General features: G+C 41.5%; 1 protein-coding gene across 4 annotated transcripts in view; it reads left to right on the plus strand.

Annotated features, from left to right (window-relative positions):
* Positions 1 to 22,270, plus strand: part of erich2 (glutamate-rich 2) — a 251,326-nt gene extending 229,056 nt beyond the window's left edge. For 3 of the 4 annotated variants that reach the window (XM_043693703.1, XM_043693704.1, XM_043693705.1), the window contains one exon: positions 21,859 to 22,270. In XM_043693703.1, coding sequence (XP_043549638.1) covers positions 21,859 to 22,010 — 152 coding nt within the window. In that variant the 3' untranslated portion in view covers positions 22,011 to 22,270. The remainder of the gene's footprint in view (positions 1 to 21,858) is intronic. The other variant, XM_043693706.1, reaches the window with a different exon arrangement.
* The last annotated feature ends 374 nt before the right edge of the window (positions 22,271 to 22,644 follow it).

Raw genomic sequence — 22,644 nt, forward strand, 5'->3', positions numbered from 1 at the left:
AATGGCATAAGCATGATAGCAGCTGTAAGTGTTGGTTGGCAGTTGGAATGGAGATTTGCAGCAGTATCCAGAAAGAAAAGAATATCTGAAGCTGTAAGATGTATTAGTCAGTGAAGTAATGTGCATGGGAATGTTGGGCAAGTCAGAGAATGGTGGCTGATACCTAGAATTAGTATGCCAGTCACCTTTCATAACCTAATAATGTCTTTAGACCTTTTTACTACACTGTATTAATGTCCTTGGCACATAATCCCTGCTACTGACAGCCATAACTACTTCCGGCTACACTTTGTCAATGTAACTGGCATATTCCTCCCATTCTGAGGGGGAAAAAAACTGCACATCCCTGTGGACTCTCATTGTCTCCAGCATGACCTCCATGGAATAACGTCTTGCATCTTCCCAGGGCTGACATCTTGATCTTCCTTCCATTTCTTCACTTGCATGTTCACTAAAGGTTTGCTCCAGCCATTCTGGCTCCTTCTGGCGTCCCTTAAAAATAAAGTCTTGTTCATGCTCACACTCTGTTCAGAAACCTGGAAATGGGATGGTAATGTTTTTGCTGAATTAAACAGTCAGGAATTTGCCAACCCATCAACTTCTAACCCTTCCAATAAGCTTCCTATCCTGTTTGTAAGCATGTTTCAAAAACATTCCACCCATGTGAAATACCTCAATAGATGCTGATAACCGGTCATCTAGCTCAGAGTGATGGGAAGTCTGATAGACCTGTTTTTTTTGTCTGTCAGCCAGGGCTCCTTGACTGGATCAGATTAACAGCCCCAATCTGGGAACTCATTCTATAAGATTCACCTGGCTGACCTTGTTACAGTCACTACACTATGGATCCCACTGAGCGAAGGAAACTCGAGGAGTGAGAGTCCGTAAAGCAATGACAGCCTATTAAAACTTTTAAAAGAGCACATTTACACAGTAAAACTTTTTAAAGCTGATTTTTAAAAAAATACTTTGGGTTACCTTGCACCCATTCCAAGTATCTAAGCTATCGATGCAGAAGACCAAAAAATTTGCTCCATACACAATTCTGAGGCTTCATATACTTGGCCATATTAATATTTAGCTGACATTTAGGAGTTGTATAGTAACAATCAGCTTGAATATCAGTTGGAAAAAATAATATTAAGGTCAGCTTTATAGGCAATTGTAAACATAATTGACTCAGTAATGAAACAATGATATCAGGATGAGTGAGTGATGCATTGTCTATGGAAATCTAGCAGATTCATTTTCTGGAAGTTGCCAACCCACCCATTTTGTAACAGTGGAAGTTATTATAGGCATTATCCACTAATGGGTTTACTGATGGCATCCATATCTTAAGGTAGACATAAGTTATTGTCTCTGACATTCTGTGAAAGCTAATTACAGCATGGAAGTGTTGACATGTCACCCACTGTTTTTACTTCTGATGAAACAAGTACCGTACACTGCTTCTCTGAATGTAGAAGGATACATGTTACCTGGGAGAAAGTGAGGACTGCAGATGCTGGAAATCAGAACTGAAAAATGTGTTGCTGGAAAAGCGCAGCAGGTCAGGCAGCATCCAAGGAGCAGGAGAATTGATGTTTCGATCATAAGCCCTTCTTCAGGAAAGAAGGCATGATACATGTTACCTGGACAAACCACAAATATCTATATTTGTGCAGTGGCCAGGGGGTGCTCAATAATGGCAACAGAAATTCTGAAAGTGTGTATTTTTCATTAGTAGCTGACCATAAGGAAGGTTGATCCAGGTATGGATTTAGAGAAAATAATTTTGGTTTCATAGAGAGAGTTCTGCAGCACAGACAGAGGCACTTTAGCCCATTGTGTCTGCCCTAGTGATCGAGCACCTATCGACTCTAGTCCCATTTCCAGCACTTAACTCATACCTTTGTATATAGGGAGTTTCAACTGTTCATCTAATCATTTCTTAAACATGTGGTGGCTCTCACCTCTGCCACTCTTTCAGGTAATGAGTTCCAGACACTCGTTACCTTTTGGGTAAAAAAAAATTCCTTAAATCCCCTATAAACTTCCTGCTCCATATTTTAAATCTATGCAGACTGGTTATTAACTCCTCTACTCAGGGGAAAAGGTTTTCCCATCTTCACCTCAATCTGGTCAGCACTCAGCCTTCTCTATTCTGAGGAAGACAACCCCAACCTATCTAATTTCTCTGCATAGCTGATACACTCCAGCCCAGGCAACATCCTGGTGAATAATGCCTATAATAACTTCCACTACTATAAAATGGGTGGGTTTGCAACTTCCAGAAAATGAATCTGCCAGATTTCCATAGACAATGCATCACTCACTCATCCTGATATCATTGTTTCATTACTGAGTTAATTATGTTTACAATTGCCTATAAAACTGACCTCAATATTATTATTTCCAATGGAAATCCAAGCTGCATCCTCTTTCGTGCAGTCACATTCTTCCTACAATGCAGTGACCAGAACTACACACAACTACTACAGTTATGGCCTAATCAGTGTCTTATACAGCTCCATTGTAACCTCCCTGTTTTTATATTCAACTAATAGAGGCAAGTATTCCATATGCCTTCTTAAACAACTATCCATCTGTCCTGTTACCTTCAAAGATCTGAGGACATGCACACCAAGGTCCCTCTGGTCCTGTGTACTTGATAGGAATCTATCATGTATTGTGTGTTCCTTTGCCTCATTAGTCCCCCCAAATGCACCACCTCACAATTTTCAAATTAAATTCCTTATGAAGCTGTTCTGCCTATTGGACCATCTTTCTGTGTTTAAGACTTTCCTCCTCACTACTTACCACACTGCCAATTTTTCAATAACCTGTGAACTTGTTGATCAAAGTTCCTATCTTTGTGTCTGGATCATTAATGTACAGTACAAACAGCAATGGCCCCTGCACCAAATCCTGCAGACACAAGCTTCCAGTCATCAAAATAACCTTAGACCATCGCCTCTGCCACTAGCCACTAAAGCAATTATGGATTCAATTTGCCAAACTGTTCTTGCTGTCTTGACCAGTTGCCCATGTGTGACCTTGTCAAAAGCCTTACTAAGGCCCATTTGACGACATCGACTACAGTATCCTCATTTACATGTTATCTTCACAAAAAACTCAATCAAACCTGTCAGACATAATCCTCTCCTGACAAAGCCATACTGACTATCCTTGATTAATCCTTTCCACTCCATGTGGTATTTTATTCTGTTCCTCAGAATTTTTTCTGTCTATCCCTGATGAGTGAGGAGCAGGAGAATCGACGTTTCGGGCATGAGCCCTTCTTCAGGAGGGCCTTTCCTGAAGAAGGGCTCATGCCCGAAATGTCGATTCTCCTGCTCCTTGGATGCTGCCTGACCTGCTGCGCTTTTCCAGCAACACATTTTCAGCTCTAATCTCTAGCATCTGCAGTCCTCACTTTCTCCTAATAATATTAAAACATACTTTTCCTCAAATCAAAACCTTAATTTCTGATCCACCATTTTAATTTTCCAAGACTACAATGTCTTGCTGAATTATGGTCATTGTCACCAAAACACTCCCCCACTGCATTTTGAACATATGCCTGGCTTCATTCCCTAAAATTGGATTCAGCAGCTCCCCATCGTGTAGGACATGCTGGTTTAAAAAGCTCTTCTGCATATGTTTTAAGAATTCTGCCTTCTGTAAGCCTTTCACACTTGGCCAATTCCCGTTAATATCGAGGAGGTTTAAATCCACTGTTATTATTATTCGCCTATTATTTTTTACACTTGTTTGAAATATGCTCACATATCTGTCCTTCTATCTGTCCCTGATCATTTGGGGCTTATAGTACATTCCATAATGTGATTGCCTCCCTTTTTAGTTTTAGATTCTATCCATATGGCCTCAATTGAGGTACCTGGTAAGAAAGAATTCCTCTTATTGCAGTAATTGACACTTCAATCAATATTGCAACACCACCTCTTCTTTTACCTCCTCCATATCTTGTTTGAAGATCCTTAACCCTGGAACATTGAGCTGCCAGTACTACCTCTCACTCATATATATCCCGTAATAGCTGTGTGTTAATCAGTACCCTCAGCATATGTCAGGCGTAGACAGCTGAGAACAAGTGAATCCCCAGAGCAGTCTAAGGGTAGTAGGAATATACTTAAGAGAGAGATCAGGAGGGAGAAAAACGGGAAATGAGGTTGCTTCGGCAAACAGGGTTAAGGAGAATCCAAAGAGATTCTATAAGTACATTAAGTGCAAAAGTGTAACGAGGGAGAGAATAGGGTTCCTGAAAGATCAATGTAGCCATCTATGTGTAGAACCACAGGAGATGGATGAGATAATAAATGAACATTTCATGTCAGAAATACTGTAGAGAAGGACATGGAAGCCGGGGAACTTGGGGAAATGTTTGGTGATGCCTTGAAAGGAGTTTGTATTACAGAAAAGGGTGTGCTGCAGGTCTTAAAAAACAAAAAAGATAGATAAATCCCCATGACCCGTTTGGATGTTTCCCAGAATTGTATGGGAAGTTAGGGAAGCGATTGTTGAGCCCCTTGCTGAGATAGTTGTTTCACCGACAGCCAGGGGTGAGGTGACGACAGACTGGAGGTTAGCTAATGTAGTGCCATTATTTAAGAAAGGCTGTAAGGAAAAGCCAGGGAGCTATAAACTTGTGATCCTTACTGGTGGGTAAGTTGTTAGATGTGATTTTGAAGGACAGGATTTACATACCTTTGGAAAGGCGAGGACTGATTAGGGATAATTAACAGGGCTTTGTGCATGGGAAATCATGTTTCACTAACTTGATTGACTTTCTTGAAGAAGTGATGAAGAAGATTGATGAAGGCAGAGTGGTAGAGGTTCTCTATGTGGACTTCAGGAAAGTGTTCAACAAGATTCCACATGGTAGACTAGTTAGTAAGGTTATATCACATGGGATCTGGGGGAACTAGCCATTTGGATATAAAATTGGCTTGAAGGAAGGAGACAGAGGGTGATGCTAGAGGTTTGCTTTTTGGACTGGAAGTCTGTGACCAGCAGTGTGCCACAGGGATCGGTGCTGGCCCCCTGTTCTTTGTCATTTATATAAATGATTTGGATGTGAATATAGGAGGCATGCTTAGTAAGTTTGCAGATGACAACAAAATAGGTGGTGTAATGGAATCTCAGAGTACAACGGGACCATGATCAGATGGGCCGATGGGCAGAGGAGTGGAAGATGCCGTTTAATTTAGGTAAATGTGAGGTATTGCGTTTTGGTAAGACAAACTAAGGCAGGGCTTATATATTGCGTTTTGGTAAGGCAAACTAGGGCAGGGCTTATACATTTAGTAGTAAGGTTAGAGTGGTGCTGGAAAATCACAGCAGGTCAGGCAGCAATCAAGGAGCAGGAAAATCAATGTTTCAAGCAGGAGCGCTTCATCAGGAGCCCTTTATTTAATGGTAAGCCCCGGGGGACTGTTGCCAAACAAAGAGACCTAGGGGTGCAGGTGCACAGATCCTTAAAAGTGGAGTTGCAGGTAGACAGGGTGGTAAAGGCGTCTTGCACCCTTGGGTCTTCATTATTCAGAACGCTGAGTATAGGAGTTGGTGCATCATGTTGCAGCTGTACAGGAAATTGGAGAGTCCACATTTAGATACTTCATACAATTTTGGTCATCCTTTTATAGGAAGGATGTTGTTAAACTGAGATGATGCAGAAAAGATTTACAAAGATATTGCAGGGACTGGTGGGTTTGAGTTATAGGAAGAGGCTGAATAGCCTGGAGCTTTTTACCCTGGAGCATTGGATGCTGAGAAGTTACCTTATAGAAGCTTTTAAAATCATGAGAGACATGGATAGGGTGAATAACCAAGGTCTTTCTCCTAATGTGGGGGAATCCAAAACTGAAGGGCACAGGTTTAAGGTGAGAGGGAAAAGATTTAAAAAAGACCCGAGGAGTAGCTTTTCCACATGGAGGGTGATGCACATATGTAATGAGCTGCCGGAGGAATATAACATTTAAAAGGTATCTGGATGAGTTTATGATTAGAAAGGGTTTAGAGGGATATGGGCCAAATGCTGACAAATGGGACTAGGTGCAATTGGGATGTCTGGTCGGCATGACAAGTTGGATCGAAGAATCTGTATCTGTGCTGTATGTGACTCTATCTGCCCTACTCACAAGACCCCTGCCATTAAAATGTATCTAATCAGACTGTGTGGTTCTCCCGTGTGCCCTAACTTGATTATATATGCTCTGTTTCTAGACTGAGTTGGTTTTCCTTCACCATTTGTCTGCGCATCATCCATTATTGTACCTCCACTCCATATCCCAACTCTGTGCCAAGTTAGTTTAAGCTTCCACCAACAGTACTAGCAACTCCCCAAACTCAATCCTGCAAGAGCATTAGTGAAGCGTCAGGAATCCATCATATTTGTCCAAGTCTCACCTTCCTGAGAAACGAATCAAATAATCTGGGAATCCAAAGCCGTCCCTCCTGAGCCACATGCTCATCTGCTGTATCCGTTTATCCCTATACTCATCAATACATGGCAACAAAAGCAATCCAGAAATTATAAACTTTGAGGATCTTGCTTTTCAATCCATTATCTAGCTCCTAAATTCTTGTTGCAGGATCTCCCCGTTCTTTTTCTTCCAATGTCATTGATACCAATGTGAACCATGACCTCTGACTGTTCGCCCTCCCCATTCAGAATGTCCTTCAGCTATTCAGTGGCATTCTTGAATATCCAGGAAGACAACACACCACACTGGAGTCTGCAGCCATAGAAAACACCTGTGTTTACCTCTCGACAGAGAATCTCCTGCCACTATTGTTCTTCTTCTTTTTCTCTGGTCCCCTTGTGTAGCTGTGCTGGACTCCCAAACCATCACTCTCATCATTTTCCAACACAGAAAATATTGATTGGGATGCACGCTGGGGCTTTCCCGACCTCTGCCTCCCTTCTTGACTAGTACTTACCCATTCCTTCCCTGGCTGCACTTCCTCAGACTGTGGGGTGACCATATATAAAATGTGCTGTTGATGTAACCACTGCCATCTCGCTCATGCATTGCAGTGCCTCCAGCTGAGGCTTGAGGTCTGAAACTTGGCATTCAAGCTGGTCAAACTAATGGCACTTCAAAGACTTCCCACATACTGCAGGTTGTACAACACATATGACTAAGCATCCCTATCATACCTTCAGTTAATTTTCTCTTAAACAAAATTTAAGCCAAGAAGGAATAATATTTGAGTTTCTTGTACGGTTAAGGTCACACAGGTCTGATTCTACTCACAATGGAAAGTAGGTGAAAGGTCCCGGGCCTTGGCCTGTCTTTATTCACAACCCCAGAGCATGCTCCCATGCAGCTCCAACACTTCTCACTCTGCAAATTAAGTGAAACATCTTAACCTGATTTTATTCACAGCCCTGAATATGTTCCCTTGCAGGTCCCCCTCACCCGCTTTGTGATTCTAAGACCTCAGTCATGATTTTCTGACCAACAGCCAAAATGTGGGGGCAGGTGACTTTAGCAGTGATGTACTTTCCACCCCAACTACCATGCCCAAGAAAGCTCACTGAATCATGGTCCATTGAGCTGGGTTAGTTCTGACTGGCAAGCTTCTTATTCTATCACAGACATTAACAATGGAGTCCTGCCTTGCCTAGTCAATTAGAGGGTTGCTTCTTTTGAATAATAAATACTGTCAGTCAAGATGTAGTCTTCAGGATCCAATGGCAAAAATGTAAGTTATTTTAGTTTGCTTTTCACAAGACGGAGGCACAGGAGAGGGTGGTCAATAGGTTTAGAAACAAAGGCATGGGGAAGTCATCTTTTGCCTCACAATCATGGCTTCAATTGTTCCAAACTGGGGCAAATTGTCCTCCCTCAACCCAGTCGGGAAGTCACCTTGAACATAGAACATTGAACAAAGAACAGTACAGGCCCTTCGGCCTCAATGTTGTGCTGGCCTTTTATCCTACTCTAAGATCAAATTAACCTACATACTCCTCATTTTACTAACTTCCATGTGCCTATCCAAGAGTTGCTTAAAAGTCCCTAATGTATCTGACTCTACTACCACTGCTGGCAGTGCTTTTCATGCACCCATCACTCTCTGTGTAAAGAACCTATCTCTAATCATTCCTCCAGTCACTTTAAAATTATGCACCTTCATGATAGCCATTTCCATCCTGGGAAAATGTCTCTGGCTATACACCCTATCTATGCCTCTCATCATTTTGTACACCTCTATCAAGTCACATCTCATCCTTCTTCACTCCAATGAGAAAAGCCCTAGCTTCCTCAACCTTTCTTCATAAGACATGACCAGGCAGCATTCTGGTAAATCTCCTCTGCACGCCCTCTAAAGCTTCCACATCCTTCTGATAATGAGGCGACCAGAACTGAACACAATATTCCAAGTGTGGTCTAACCAGGGCTTTATAGAGCTGCAGTATAACATCGTGGCTCTTAAACTCAATCCTCCTGCTAATGAAAGTCAGCACACCATATGCCTCCTTAACAAGCCTATCAACTTGGATGGCAACTTTGAGGGATCTATGAATGTGGACCTCAAGATCCCTGTGTTCCTCCACACTGCCGAGAATCCTGCCTTTAGCCCTGTAATCTGCATTCAAATTCGACCATCCAAAATGAATCACTTCACAATTTTCCAGGTTGAGCTCCATCTGCCATTTCTCAGCCCAGTTCTGCATCCTGTCAGTGTGCCGTTGCAACCTACAACAGCCCTCCATATTATCCACAACTCCACCGATCTTTGTGCCATCTGCAAACCTGCTAACCCAGCCTTCCATTTCCTCATCCAAATCATTCATAAAAATCACAAAGAGCAGAAGTCCCAGAACCGATCCTTGTGGAACACCACTGGTCACCATGCTCCAGGCTGGATACTTTCCATCAATTACCACCCTCTATCTTCAATGGACCAGCTAATTCTGTATCCAGACAGACACATTTCCCTGTATTCCCCCTTGCTTTTTGAATGAGCCTACAATTGGGAACCTTATCAAACACCTTGCTAAAATCCATATACACCACATCCATTGCTCTACCTCCATCAATTTGTTTTGTCATATCCTCAAAGGATTCAATTAGGCTTGTGAGGCATGACCTGCCCCTCTCAAAGCCAAGCTGGCTATCTTTAATCAAACTATGTTCTTCCAAATAGTGATAAATCCTGTCTCCCAGAATCCTCTCCAATAATTTGCCTACCACTGATGTAAGACTGACTGATCTGTAATTCCCAGGCTTATCCCTATCCCTTTCTTGAACAAGAGAATAACATTTACCACCCTCCAATCATCTGGTACTACTCCAGTGGACAGTGAGGACGCAAATACCATTGCCTAAGGTGCAACAATCTCTTCCCTTGCTTCCCGTAGTAACCTAGGGTATACCCCGTCTGGCCCAGGTGACTTATCCTCTTGTTTTTCAAAATTTTCAGCATATCCCCCTTCTTAACATCAATCTGTTTGAAATAGCCTGTTTCACGCTGTCCTTACAAACAACAAGGTCCCTCTCACTAATGAATACTGAAGCAAAGTGTTAATTCTGGACCTCCCCACCTCCTCCAACTCCAAGCACAAGTTCCCTCCACTATCCCTGATCAGCCCTACCCTCACTCTGGCCATCCTCTTGTTCCTCACATAAGTACAGAACGCCTTGGGGTTTTCTTTAATCCCAGCCACCAATGCTTTTTCATGCCTCCTTCTAGCTCTCCTAAGTCCATATTCAGTTTTTTCCTGTCTACTTAAAAACATCTCGAGCCCTGTCTGATCCTTGCTACGGTAAAAACAATGACTGCAGATGCTGGAAACCAGATTCTGGATCAGTGGTGCTGGAAGAGCACAGCAATTCATGTCCTCGGATGCTGCCTGAATTGCTGTGATCCTTGCTACCTCAACCTTAAGTAAGCTTCCTTCTTCCTTTTCACTAGATGTTCTGTATCTCTTGTCATCCAAGGTTTCTTCACCCTACCATCCTTTCCTTGCCTCAATGGGACAAACGTATCCAGCACTTGCAGCAAGTGCTCCCTAAGCAACCTCCACATTTCTGTTGTGCATTCCCTGAAAATATCTGTTCTCAATTTATGCTCCACAGTTCCTGCTTAATAGCACTGTAATTCCCCTTCCTGGAATTAAATACTTTCCCATACTATCTGCTCCTATACCTCTCTATGATTGTAGTAAAGGTCAGAGGATGGTGATCGCTATCACTGAAATGCTCTCCCACCGAGAGATCTGACACCTGACCTGATGTGTTGCCAAGCACCAAATCCCATATGGCCTCCCCTCTAGTCGGTGCATCTTTATGTTGAGTCAGGAATCCTTCCTGGGCACCTGACAAAATCTACTCCATCCAAACTGTTTGTACTAAGGAGGTTCCAATCAATATTAGGGAATTTGAAGTCACCCATGACAACAACTCTGTTACTTCAGCGCTTTTCCAAAACCTGCCTCCCAATCTGCTCCTCTGTGTGTCTGTTACTATTGGGGGGTCTATAGAAAACTCCCAATAAAGTGACTGCTTCTTTCCTGTTTCTGACTTATATCCATACTGACTCAAGAGACAAACCCTCCTTGACAACCTCCCTTTCTGCAGCTGTGATATTATAGCAATGCCACTTCCCCACCTCTTTTACCTCCCTTCATATTCCCTTTTGAAACATCTAAACACCGGAACATCCAACAACTATTCCTGCTCCTGTAATATCCAAATCTACGTAATGGCCATAACATCATATCTATACTGATCTATGCTCTAAGTTCATCACCCTTGTTCCTGACACTTCTTGTGTTAAAATAGACACACATCAGCCCATCACTCTGATTGCAACTTTGCCCTATCAACTGTCTCTCCTTCCTCACAGACTCTCTGCATGCTGTATCTGCCTGTTCACCAGCTACCCTCTCCTCTAATTCGTAGCTCCCATTCCCATCCCCCTGCCAAATTAGTTTAAACCCTCCCAAACAGTTCTAGCAAACCTTCTGCCTAGTATATTGGTACCCTTCCAGTTCAGGTGCAACCCGTCCTTCTTGTACAGATCCCACCTTCCCCAGAAGATATTCCAATGATCCACAAATCTGAGGCCCTCCCTCCTACACCAGCTCTGCAAACACATGTTCAGCTGCACCCGCTCTCTGTTCATAGCCTCACTAGCCTATGGCACCAGTAGCAATCCTGTGATTACTACTCTGCTCGTCCTGCCTTTCAGTTTTCAACCTAACTCCCTATATATACTTTTCAGGTCCTCAATCCTTTTCCTAGCTGTGTTATTGGTATCAATGCATACCATGACTTCTGGCTGCTCACGCTCCCTCTTCAGAATCCTGTAGACCCGATACGCGATATCCCTGATGCTGGGATCGGGTTCCACTTAGGAAATCAGCTACTTTTCTCGCATGTTGAGAAGACATGTTATCAGGAGGTAGTGAGTTGAAGTGCTTAAGTGACTGTTAATTTACCATTTAAGAGCCTTAAATAATGGTGCATTGAGAAAGTGCCAATGAACCCACCTCACACAGCTCTTAATTGGTGGGGTAGTGAGAAGGTTAAGTATCTCTCCAGGGTGAACTCACCCAATAACTTCCCCTTTTTGCCACTCCTCTTGCCACCTCCAGAGAAGGGATAATTCTGCCCCAAAGAACCAAGGTTAGGACCTGGGACAAGACAAAGCACTGAGCAAAACACCAGTCAAATGACACTTTCATTTTTATCAAGTGATTTGTTCGACTATTACTAATAGTTCATAAAAACCAAAAAAAACTAAGGATTCTGTAAATGAGAAACAAAAACAGAAATTGTTGGAAAAGCTCAGCCGGTTTGGCAACATCTGTGGAGAGAAATCAGAGTTAACATTTCAGATCAAATGACCCTTTCTCAGAACCCTCCGTGTTCACTTGATTTCTCTGCACAGATGCTGCCAGACTTGCTGAGCTTTTTCAGCAATTTCTGTTTTTATTACTAAAGGTTTTTTTGTTGAAATCTTAATTGTGTTAACAGAGCATTCTTTTTGGCCATACTCTAATAAGATGCATATTATGAATCTGAAACATGTTTTTCATTCACATTAGTGTTATTGGGCAGTTAATATTATACACTGCAAGCTATATAATTAGGTAAAGCTGGGTCAACTCTTAACCTTCACCTAAGGTGGAGGCTAAAGCATATGTCCGCTGTTAAGTGTAATGCTTTAGCTATATGTGTTCTTCAATTTGATTTTAATATGTAGCTTCAGTAATCCAGCTGTGACCTTCAGTTTGTCAAATTGATGGAAATCTACCTTTAACACAGCACACAACACGTTCTACTTTTTATAAGTTCTACTCCTAGGTGCCACAGTGTTTTGTGTAGTCCTTGTCCCAATATTTATATTTTGTGCTGCTGTTTTCAAGTACAGGTTAGCTGATCATATTAACTCTTGCTTTCTGTTGATTTAAACTGGATTTCCTATTTGTTTTTAGCCCCAGTTTTTGTTTTCGTGTTTTTTAACTGCAAATCTCAACCACCTTTTTAACTTTTGCTTTCAGTGACATTAAGATGTCTTCTGTTTTGGATTAAAACATATTACAAGTATTTCTGTTTTCTTATAAATACTAATATTAATTTGCTTCTATGATAGTATTTTTAATACACGATATTGCACTCCACATTTGATATTATGTACTCCCATATTTCTATCTTTAATCATCCAACTGCCATGCTTTATTAATTGTTCTCCTATTCTCTTTGTTCTTTTATTTTTGGCTTCACTCCTAGTTATTTTTAATAGATTTTCATAAATACTTGAAGTTCCCAAAATGTGGATCCCCAGTTTTTACAATCATATATGGGATGGAACAGGAGCCAAGGCCAGAGTTTTCACCTGCTTCGTATAAAGTCAGATTTTGCCATGAGCTGAATTTTCCCAGTGAACTGGTAATATGATGGGGAAAGCATCCAAACGAGAGCCGCAGGAGCTTCAACACTATGGCTATCTACTGTGTGGCCAATTGAACCATTTAAGGGAGCAATTAAAAATATTTCCTGTAGTCCAATAACATTTCTCCCACATCAACTGGACCTGCCACCTCATCAGGAGACCGTCAAATAAATCCTGGTGGTCATTAAGTGAGTTCACAGTAAAGAGGTACTGGTTAATGAGCGACTCTGTATGTAAGTCACCAGTGTTGGAATAACCTGCCAACCACTTGTGTGCTCAAGGGCATCTCAGCATTGAGACTTCTTCTATTTCATTCTGTAGCCTGAATAAATGGCCGCCTCTAGCCATAGCTTTGTCAACAGGTCTGAGTTGTGGGCCTTCTGATTGGGCTAGAATCCTCAATTGGATGATGGCCCTGGAAGCGGCCTCTTAATTTGCACCACCACTAAAATGCTGCCCTGGAGTCTCTTTGCCTACCAATGCAAAACCAACACCTTCTCTTGGGCTCAGCAGTGGAACTATCCTTTGCAAAATTCAGCAAAGTTCTCTCCCCTCACAAGGATGCAGTGCATTATTATTGTTGTTGAAACCAGGAATACAGAGGAACCTCATTTATCCCGAAGGACAGGGGCAGGCAATATTTTGTTCGGTAATCAAATTCCAGGTATTCAAGTGCCAGACAACATAGTTTAGCCAAGCATTGGGGCCTTGCAATCTTGCCAGATAATCTGATATTCGGATAATCGAATGCCAGATAATTAAGTTTCCTCTGTACTAGGATGCCAAAGAGTGACAAAAAATGGAATTTTAAAAAAATTACTTATAGCTCCTGGAGACACTTCAGAATTCTTCCTCAGGATACTAAGCACAACTTTTTTAAAAAAAAAACTCATTCATGGGATATGGATGTGGATGATGCTAGCCAGGCCAACATTTTTTGCCCAACCCTAATTGCCCTTGATAAGATCGTGGCAAGCTGCCTTCTTAAACAGTTACAGTCCTTTTGGTGTGGGTACACCCAAAATGTCATCATGGAGGAAGTTTCAGGATTTTGAAGCAGTGACACTGAAGAAACAGCAATATGTTTCCAAATTAAGATCAAAAGCGGCTTGAAGACAAATTTACTGGTGGTGGTGTTCCCTTATATCTGGTGCCCTTGTCCTTCTAGGTGGATTTGGGGTGTTGTCGAAGGAGCCTTAATGATTATCTTCAGTATGTCTTATAAATGGTAAATGCTGGTGCTGCTAGTGGAAAGAATGGATTTTTGTGGATGTGGTGCCAATCAAGCAAACTAGGAGAAAGTGAGAACTGCACATGCTAGAGATTAGAGTTGAGAGTGTGGTGCTGTAAAAGCACAGCAGTCAGGCAGCATCTGTGGAGCAGGCGAATCGACTTTCGGGCACACTGTTTTGTCCTGGATGGTGACAAATTTCTTGACTGCTGTTGGATCTGTACTGATCCAGGAAAGTGGGGTAATCCGGCAGTGTCACTTGTGCTTTGTAAATGGTAGACAGGCTTTGGGGTATCAAGAGGTGAGTTACTTGCTGCAGGATTCCTAGTCCCTGACTTGCTCTTTTAGCCACAGTATTTATGTGGCTAGTCCAATCCAAATTTTGGTCAACCGTATTCTTCAGGATATTGAAAATTGGGGTTTCAGTGCTCGTTATCCGTTGAACATCAAGGACGATAGCCAGATTCTAGTTTTTTGGAAATGGTCAATGCTTGACACTTTTGTGGCACAAATGTTACTTGCCAATTGTCAGCCCAAGCTTGGATATTGTTCAGGTCTGGCTCTATTTAGACATAGACTATTACAGTATGTGAGGAGTCACAAATGGTGCTGAACATTGTGCAGTTAGCAGCAAGCGTCCCCACTTCTGACCCGATGACAAAGTGAAGATCATTGATGAAGCAGCTGAAGGGATTGGGTCTTGAGCACCACCCTGAAAAACTCCTGCAGAAATGTCCAGGAGTTGAGATGATCAACCTCCAACAACCACAACTACCATCAATTATGACTCTAACCAACAGACAGTCTTCCCCTTGATTCTTATTGACAGTTTTGCGAAGGCTGCCGCACAATTTGCAGCCTTTAGGAGTAGTTTAGCATACCCAGTGGTAGAGACACTCAGTACCCAGGCGTCCCAGACTGGTGTGCCCTGGAACTAAATGTAATATTCCTACAAATGTTGCTTCCTTGATTTTTCTTTTTCTTCCCCCTCCCCGCTCATTGTCTTCTTCATAATAACCCAAACTCCTGCTCAGAACCAGTGTGTGGTTTGCACTCATCTGCAGCACATTTTCAAAATTCCCATTTCTTTTGGGAAATTTTCAATATTTAATCTATCACTCAATGTTTTTCCACTGACTTACCAGCAACAATTTTATTTATAAATGCCACAATTAATTTCTGCAGAGCCCAACTATTTCCTTCCTTTACCTCCGTACTGCACCTTATTTTTCAATCACTGTTCATTCCTAACTTAATCCTGCATCAGTCACATGTCTAATTTTTACACTTGCATGAAAAGCACAGAACTGAATTTTGCCAAGTTTTGGTTAAGTGTCATTTTCATGATGTTTCATGGAGGGATTCCCTTCATGGGCCATAATGATTTTCTTTCCTGCAAGCTTCCACTGCTCACCTCATTATTTATGCATCCAGGCTCCACTGCACCCTGCACAAATCAAATGGTCACACAGGCAGAAATGCTCGACCCACCTTGGCCTTCAACTGCATTGCAAGGTAGGAACTACCATTCAGAATATTCTGCTTAACAGTTATTGCAGAGGAGATGGCTGAGAAAGGGAGGTTGGCACTGCAGTTCGTAGCCAAGATCCTGGAGGTCCTGGTGAACAGGATAGTGATCCTTATTCTCCACACTGCCAAAGGAGGCTACAGCTCCAGGTGCTGCCGGTCTGGATAGAGATGGCTACCCAGATCAGTGCAGTATTCCTGATAAGAGACACCCAGTAGTGGAGAATATTCATCCTTCTACACTGTGCAAGTTTAAGTGCCACCACCTTCTTCCCACAACCTCTCACTCACTGTAACTCTGCCATTGCACACATGTCCAAGGCAACTGCTGTCACAGTTGCATGCAGCATCTCCAGTTCATGTCCTCACCCCTCCTTTATCCTTGAGCCACTGATCCTTCCTGCCGTCTTATTTCCTACTCACTCACCAGGACACCTCAACACCTTTTCTGTTCCTGCATTCTTAGCAATTCTTACAGCCACTTTCATCTCAGAAAATTCCTCTTTATGCCAGGGTCATAGTGATTTGCGAAGCCCATCCATCACCCATAATGTAGTACCCTGTGCTCTCCCATGCTATATCAGATCCCACGCTTAGATTAGGAGATGCCCCCCACTTCACACTCATTATCCCCTCTGCAACCCAATGCAGTGGTTCCAATCCTCACACTTGAGTTTCCCACGTTCCGCCGGACTTACCAAGGTCAACCTCCTGGATTCAGATGAGGAAAGAAAAAGGGAAAAGTCAAAAAGTAACAGGAGGTATATGTAAGATTTAGGAAACTGAAGATAGAGAGTGCCCACAAAAAATACAAAGATAGAAGGACAGAACTTAAATAAGGTATTAGGAGGGCTTAAAGAAGCCATGATTAAAGAGGCCATGGGGATTAAGGAAAATCCCAAGGTGTTTTGTACATATAAAGAACAAGTGGGTAACTAGAGAAAGGGTAGGTCCTCTCAAGGACAAAGGAAGGAATTAATGCATGGAGTCTGAGGTGGGTGAGGTTCTAAACAAATGTTTTGCATTGGTCACAAAGGAGAAGGACATGATGGGTGGTAAGTCTCAGGAGGGGTATGTTTACTATTCTAGGGCATGTCAATATAAAAAATGAGGTATTGGACATTTTGAAAAGCATTAAGATAGACCAGTCCCCATGACCTGATGGAATCTATCTCATAGTGCTGAGGGAAGCAGGTGAGGAAATTGCTGGAGCCTTTTCCAAAATCTTTGTAGCCTCTTTAGTTGCAGGAGAGTTCCCAGAGGATGGAGAATTGTCAACGTTGATCCTTTGTTTAAGAAGGGCAACAGGGATCATCTGGGAAATTACAAGCTGGTGAGCCTTACATCAGTGGTAGGGAAATTATTGGAGAAGATTGTGAGGGATAGAATTTACTCACATTTGGAAACATACAAACTTATTAGCAATGGACAGCATGCTTTGTGTGGAGAAAGTCAGGTCTCACAAACTCAACTGAGTTTTTTGAGGAAGTGTGAAAGCTAATTGATGAAGGCAGGATGGTAGATGTTGTCTATATAGACTTTAGCAAGGTCCCTCTGGCAGGCTGATACAAAAGATGAAGTCACATGGAATCCATGGTGAGCTAGTAAGCTAGATACAGAACTGGCTTAGTCATAAAATACACACTAACGGTGGAAAGATGTTTTTCTGACTGGAGATCAGTAACAAATAGGGTTTTGCTAGGATCAGTGCTGGGACCCCTGTTGTTTATAATATATATAAATGATTTGGAAGAGAATGATTATAGCCTGATCAAAATGTTTGCGAACGACACAAAGATTGGGGAAAGCTACAGATAGTGAGGAGGAGGATTGCCAGAGGAAACAGCAGGGATATAGAGAATATAGACAGGCTGGAGTCTTGGGCAGAAAAATAGCAGATGGTGTTTAATCCGGACAAATGTGAGGTGATGCATTTTCGAAGAACAATTGCAGGAAGTAAGTATACAGTAAACGGCAGACTCCTTAGTAACATCAACATACAGAGGGATCTAGGCGTACAGAACCACAGTTCCCTGAAAGTAACAACACAAGTGGAAAAAGTGGTCAAGAAGGCATATGGCATGCTTGCCTTCATCGGTCAGGACATAAAGTATAAAAATTGCAAGTTATGTTGCGGCTGTATAGAACTTTAGTTAGGCCTAATTTGGAATGTTGCATACAGTTTTGGTTGCCTCATTACCAGAACGATGTGTAAGCTTTGGAAAAGGTACAGAAACAGTTTACCAGGATGTTGCCTGGTTTGGAGAGTATTAGCTATGAGGAGAGATTGGACAACCTTGTTTTGTTTTCAATTGAACATCAAAGGACGAGAGACAACCTGATAGATGTTTACAAAATTATGAGAGGCATGAACAAAATGGATATTCAGAGTCTTTTTCCCAGAGTGGAAATGTCAATTACAAGGGGACAGAGGTTTAAGGTAAAAGGAGAAAAATTTAAAGAAGATGTAAGAAGCCATATTTTTTGACGCAGAGGTTTGCAAATGCCTGGAACGGGCTGCCAGAGGTGGTGGTGCAGGTGGATACAATAGCAACTTTTAAGAGGCATTTTGACAGAAAAATGAACGGACAGGGAATAGAGTGATACAGACTGTGGGCAGGCAAAAGGCTTTTAGTTTAGAAAGGCATCACGTGTTGGTGAGTCTTAATGAGCCAAAGCACCTGTTCCTGTGCTATGCTGTTCTTTGTTCTTTGAGCTAATGCCCTTGACTGAATGCAGAGCCTGACTCATTGTAGTCCCCCCTGACTCAATGAAGGACTTATGTTTTCAGACATACAAATTTGGTTGAAACACTTGCAGTATGTTTGCCATGTAAATTGTTGGCACATGCTGTAGCTATGACATTGGCATAGCAGAGGGGCAACATGTCCGCCCCTTTGACTTTTCAGTGATGGCAGCCATGACAACCTGTCCGGCTTTCTGTCTGCCTTAAGATTCAAAGGAAGGCAAAGATGCTGTGAACATTCAAGTAAATGAATTGTAAGAAATTTATTCTTTTTATAATTTGCATGTTGATCTATAATGACAAAGCTCCATTGTGACATCTAGCTCTCCTGCACTAATCAAACAATATATCTTCTAATTCTGCATTTACAACACAATGGAAAATCAGTTATCTATCTATTTGTAGTCACTTGTTAGTACAAAACCTGAATATTTTTGAAAAAAGGGACACACTATCAAAGCTTTTCAACTTGCCCTTATCAGGTTGAATTCTTCCGATTTGTCCTCATGGTTGCAAGATGTAAAGCTTCAGCAAAATATATTTTTCTTCAGCAATAACTGATTTGTATGTTTCTATCATATACTTTGAGGTGAATCTGTCTCACTGAAAAGTTTTAGTTCACATTTCTCTCCATTCAATTTGATCTGTTACTTGTCTACCATTTCCATCTACCTAGCCTGTAGAATCCCTGCAGTGCACATAGAGGCTATTTGGCTCATTGAGTCTCCACCCACCCTCCAAAGAGCATCCTATCCACACCACCCCATTCCTGTAACCTCACATTTGCCATGGCTTATCCACCATGTCCCTGGACACTACATGTGAGAGAATTGGTGAATACATCAGTTATGGACATGCCTGAAGGAGATCCAACATCACTCCAAGGTTCAGATATTCTTCCCTGAAAGTTGTCCAGGCAGTGAGAGCATGAGGAGCTCAGCAGCCCCATACCTGGCTGCACTGCGAAAACAGAGTCAGTGACTTGATGTGTTTTAGGATGATGAATGCAATGTATAATATTACATTTTCAGCCTTAAATATGAATAAAGATGAATATAGGCTTGGAGAATGAGTTTCCCGCTCACTTAGTGAAGTTGCCTTAGTTGAGATACAAGTTAGTCTCTCTGTTTAAGGCAAGTCTCAGGCAAAGGAAACTTCATTCCTCAGCACCCCATATTGCTTAGTCTCAGCAATATTCTCAGTCTAGAACAAGGCTGCAGAAGGTAGGCATTGGTGTCATGGTAATGTCACTGGGCAAGTAATTCACAGCCTTAGGCTAATGTTTTGCTAACATGTTCAAATCTCAAAATTGCAGTTGGTAAATTTGAATTCAATAACATTCTTGAATGAAAAACTAACCTAAAGGGGTAACCACTATCAATTATTGTAGGAAAAATAACCTATCTTTTTCTCTAATGCGTTTTAGGGAGGGAAATCTGCCACCTTCCCTGGGTCAGCCTACATGTGATTCCAGACCTACAGTAATGTGTTTGACTCTTAACTGCTGTCTGGCTAATTAGGAAGGGCAATAAATGCTTGCCTCACTAGTGATGCCTACATCCTATAACAATGAATATTAAAAATAATTTGACAGTTGAAAAATAACATAGCGTTTGGAACTGATGGGAATCCCTGCTGAAATTCTGAAACAAGTCAGAGATAACCTCCTGGCACAGTTACACGTTATCATATTCTTTACTTGGGAAGATATGCACATTTTGGGTAGCTTGGGGACACTGTGGTTGTTTGTGTATTCAAGAAGGGAAAGAAAACCAATTGCATTATCTAGAGAGGACCTGCCCTGGCATCTGCCATCTGGAAGGCAAGGATCCTCCTCAGCCACCAGCTCCTTTTGGCACAGTTTCAGTTTTCACATGCATGTCGACAACACTCAGCTCTACACCACCAGTTCTCTGGACACTTTTGCTCTTGTTAAATTATCAGACTTCTTATCTGACATCCAGTACTGGTGAGGCAGAAACTTCCTCCAAATAAAGAGTGGGAAGACTGAAACCATTCTTTTGGATCCTAGCTCCAACTGTTCTCTTGCTACGGATTCCATCCATCTCACTGGTCAGGTTAGGTCAGGTTGTTGGCAGTTGTGGTGCCATATTTGATCCTGAACTTCCAAGCTCATTTTTATACTGTTGCTAAGACCTGTTTCTCCTTTCTCCCAGAAACACGCTGTTTCCCACTTGCTCTCACTTTCCACCCTACCAGCTTCCCTATTCAAAGGATCATCTTCCACTATTTCTTCCATTCCAGCATGATACCATCACAAAGACACCTTTCCCTCCCTTCCCTGTCAGCATTCAGAAGGGACCATTCCCTAAATTACACCCTGATTCCTCTCTTTCACCTACAACACCTCATGCCCTTACCATGGTATATTGAACTATAACACTAGCTCTTTTATCACCTCATTGTGTAATGCCCCAACCACTCCTTCAAGAAGAAGCAGTGATTTACTGGTAGTTCTTTCAATCTAGTCTACTGAATGCAGTATTTGCTGCTCACAGTGTGATCTCCTCTAAATTAGGGAGACCAAACACATACTGGGTGACCGCTTTGCGGAACACTGCACAAGTCACTGAACATAACTCCGATCTTCTGGTCATTTGTCACTTTAGTGTATACTATCTCGCTCTCATTCTTATATTTGTGTCCTCGTCTGCTGCAGGTTTTACAATAAAGCCCAAAGCAAGCTGGACTATCAACACCTTCCAGCCTTCTGGAATCAGTATTGAGTTCAGGAACTTCAGGCATGTTTTATCTGCCTGCCCCCAATACTCATTGCTGGTATCTGGTTTTCTTGATTTTGGTTTCTGCAGAGTTGACCTAAATTTTTCCATTTACTGTTAGGAGTGGATGTTCGTTGAAGTACTAACTAGCAGAATGATGTACAGCCTCTTTACTAAGCACTTAGTAATATTTTAAGTGACAATCAGCTGTTTACAAGTAGTTGTTCTCCACATTGGTTTCAATTTCTTATCAAGGGGACATCTTAAGCTAAACCAGTATTTCAGCTTAAGATTCCATCATGGCCATCTTTAGTGTGTATAATATTCACCAAAGATTGCTCCCATATTTCTGACTGGCCTATTTTGTCTGTTCTACCTCACATAGATAATTAGTTTATTGAAAAATCAACATGACAGAAGGGGCCAAATTGTAATAGTGATAGAAATGAAATATGTAATCATTATTCATAACAGTTATAGACAATCATTATTAATAAAGTGTAAGATAAAATGATTGCAGAGTAATGAATATTTAATTGTACAAATAATTACAATATAAAATGCAGGTTTCCTTCTGGGTGTGTTGTAGTTTTGCTATCTATTTTACACTTTTTCCCTGCTTTGCCAATGCATCCAAAAAAGTATATTTGCAGTAAGTATACATTTGGCTAATAGTAACTGAATTCACACCTTACTTTTAGATGAAGCTGCATCAATTCATCAAAATGAAGAAGATGACACTGAGAGTGACAGTAGTGATGAAGATAAGGAAAGCAGTAATGAAGACAGTGATGAAAGTGAAAGCTCAGACGAGGAGTCTAATGACTCATCTGGAAGTGAAGAAAGTACATAATTTTGGTTTTGATAAAAAGTATGTCTCTTTAAAAACAGCAAGTTTTACCACCATTTTCTTTTAAAAATAGCAAATTTTGCCACTATTTCCTTTTTCTCAGCAACAGCTACAGAGTTAAAATTAACTCTTAAAAAATTAGAAACATCATTAGATTATTACAGAATATAGAAGGAACCCTAAAAAACAAAGATTTATTTCATTTCAACTTATTTAGCCCTTCAGCTTTGTTAAATATCCAAGATCTCTCTTACCTCTGCATTTTGTAGACAGTGTTGACTCTATCAACTCATCATGTTTAAGATTCTATTCCAGTCGTCTAGAATTTAAGTCCTGCTTGAATCCTAAACATCGTTCCGTGTATATTTGCAGAAATTGAACAAAAATCAAAACAAATGAAAGTATAATGTATAAGTTACCTCTTGCCATTACATGATAGGTTTAGTAGGTTATTTAGCTTAAGTCATTTAATTGACTCCTTCCACTTCAGAATTTAACATCTTTCTGTAATTCAATGTTCTCTCACTATTACTATGCCTTTTTAGGGAGGATTCTTCACAACACAAAAGACAAACCTAATTCTTGGGCTTTAGGATAACATCCATAATTTTATTTCTAATTATCCTTCTTTCACGCA

Source organism: Chiloscyllium plagiosum, chromosome 7, assembly GCF_004010195.1.
Source record: "Chiloscyllium plagiosum isolate BGI_BamShark_2017 chromosome 7, ASM401019v2, whole genome shotgun sequence".
NCBI classification, from domain to species: Eukaryota; Metazoa; Chordata; class Chondrichthyes; order Orectolobiformes; family Hemiscylliidae; genus Chiloscyllium; species Chiloscyllium plagiosum.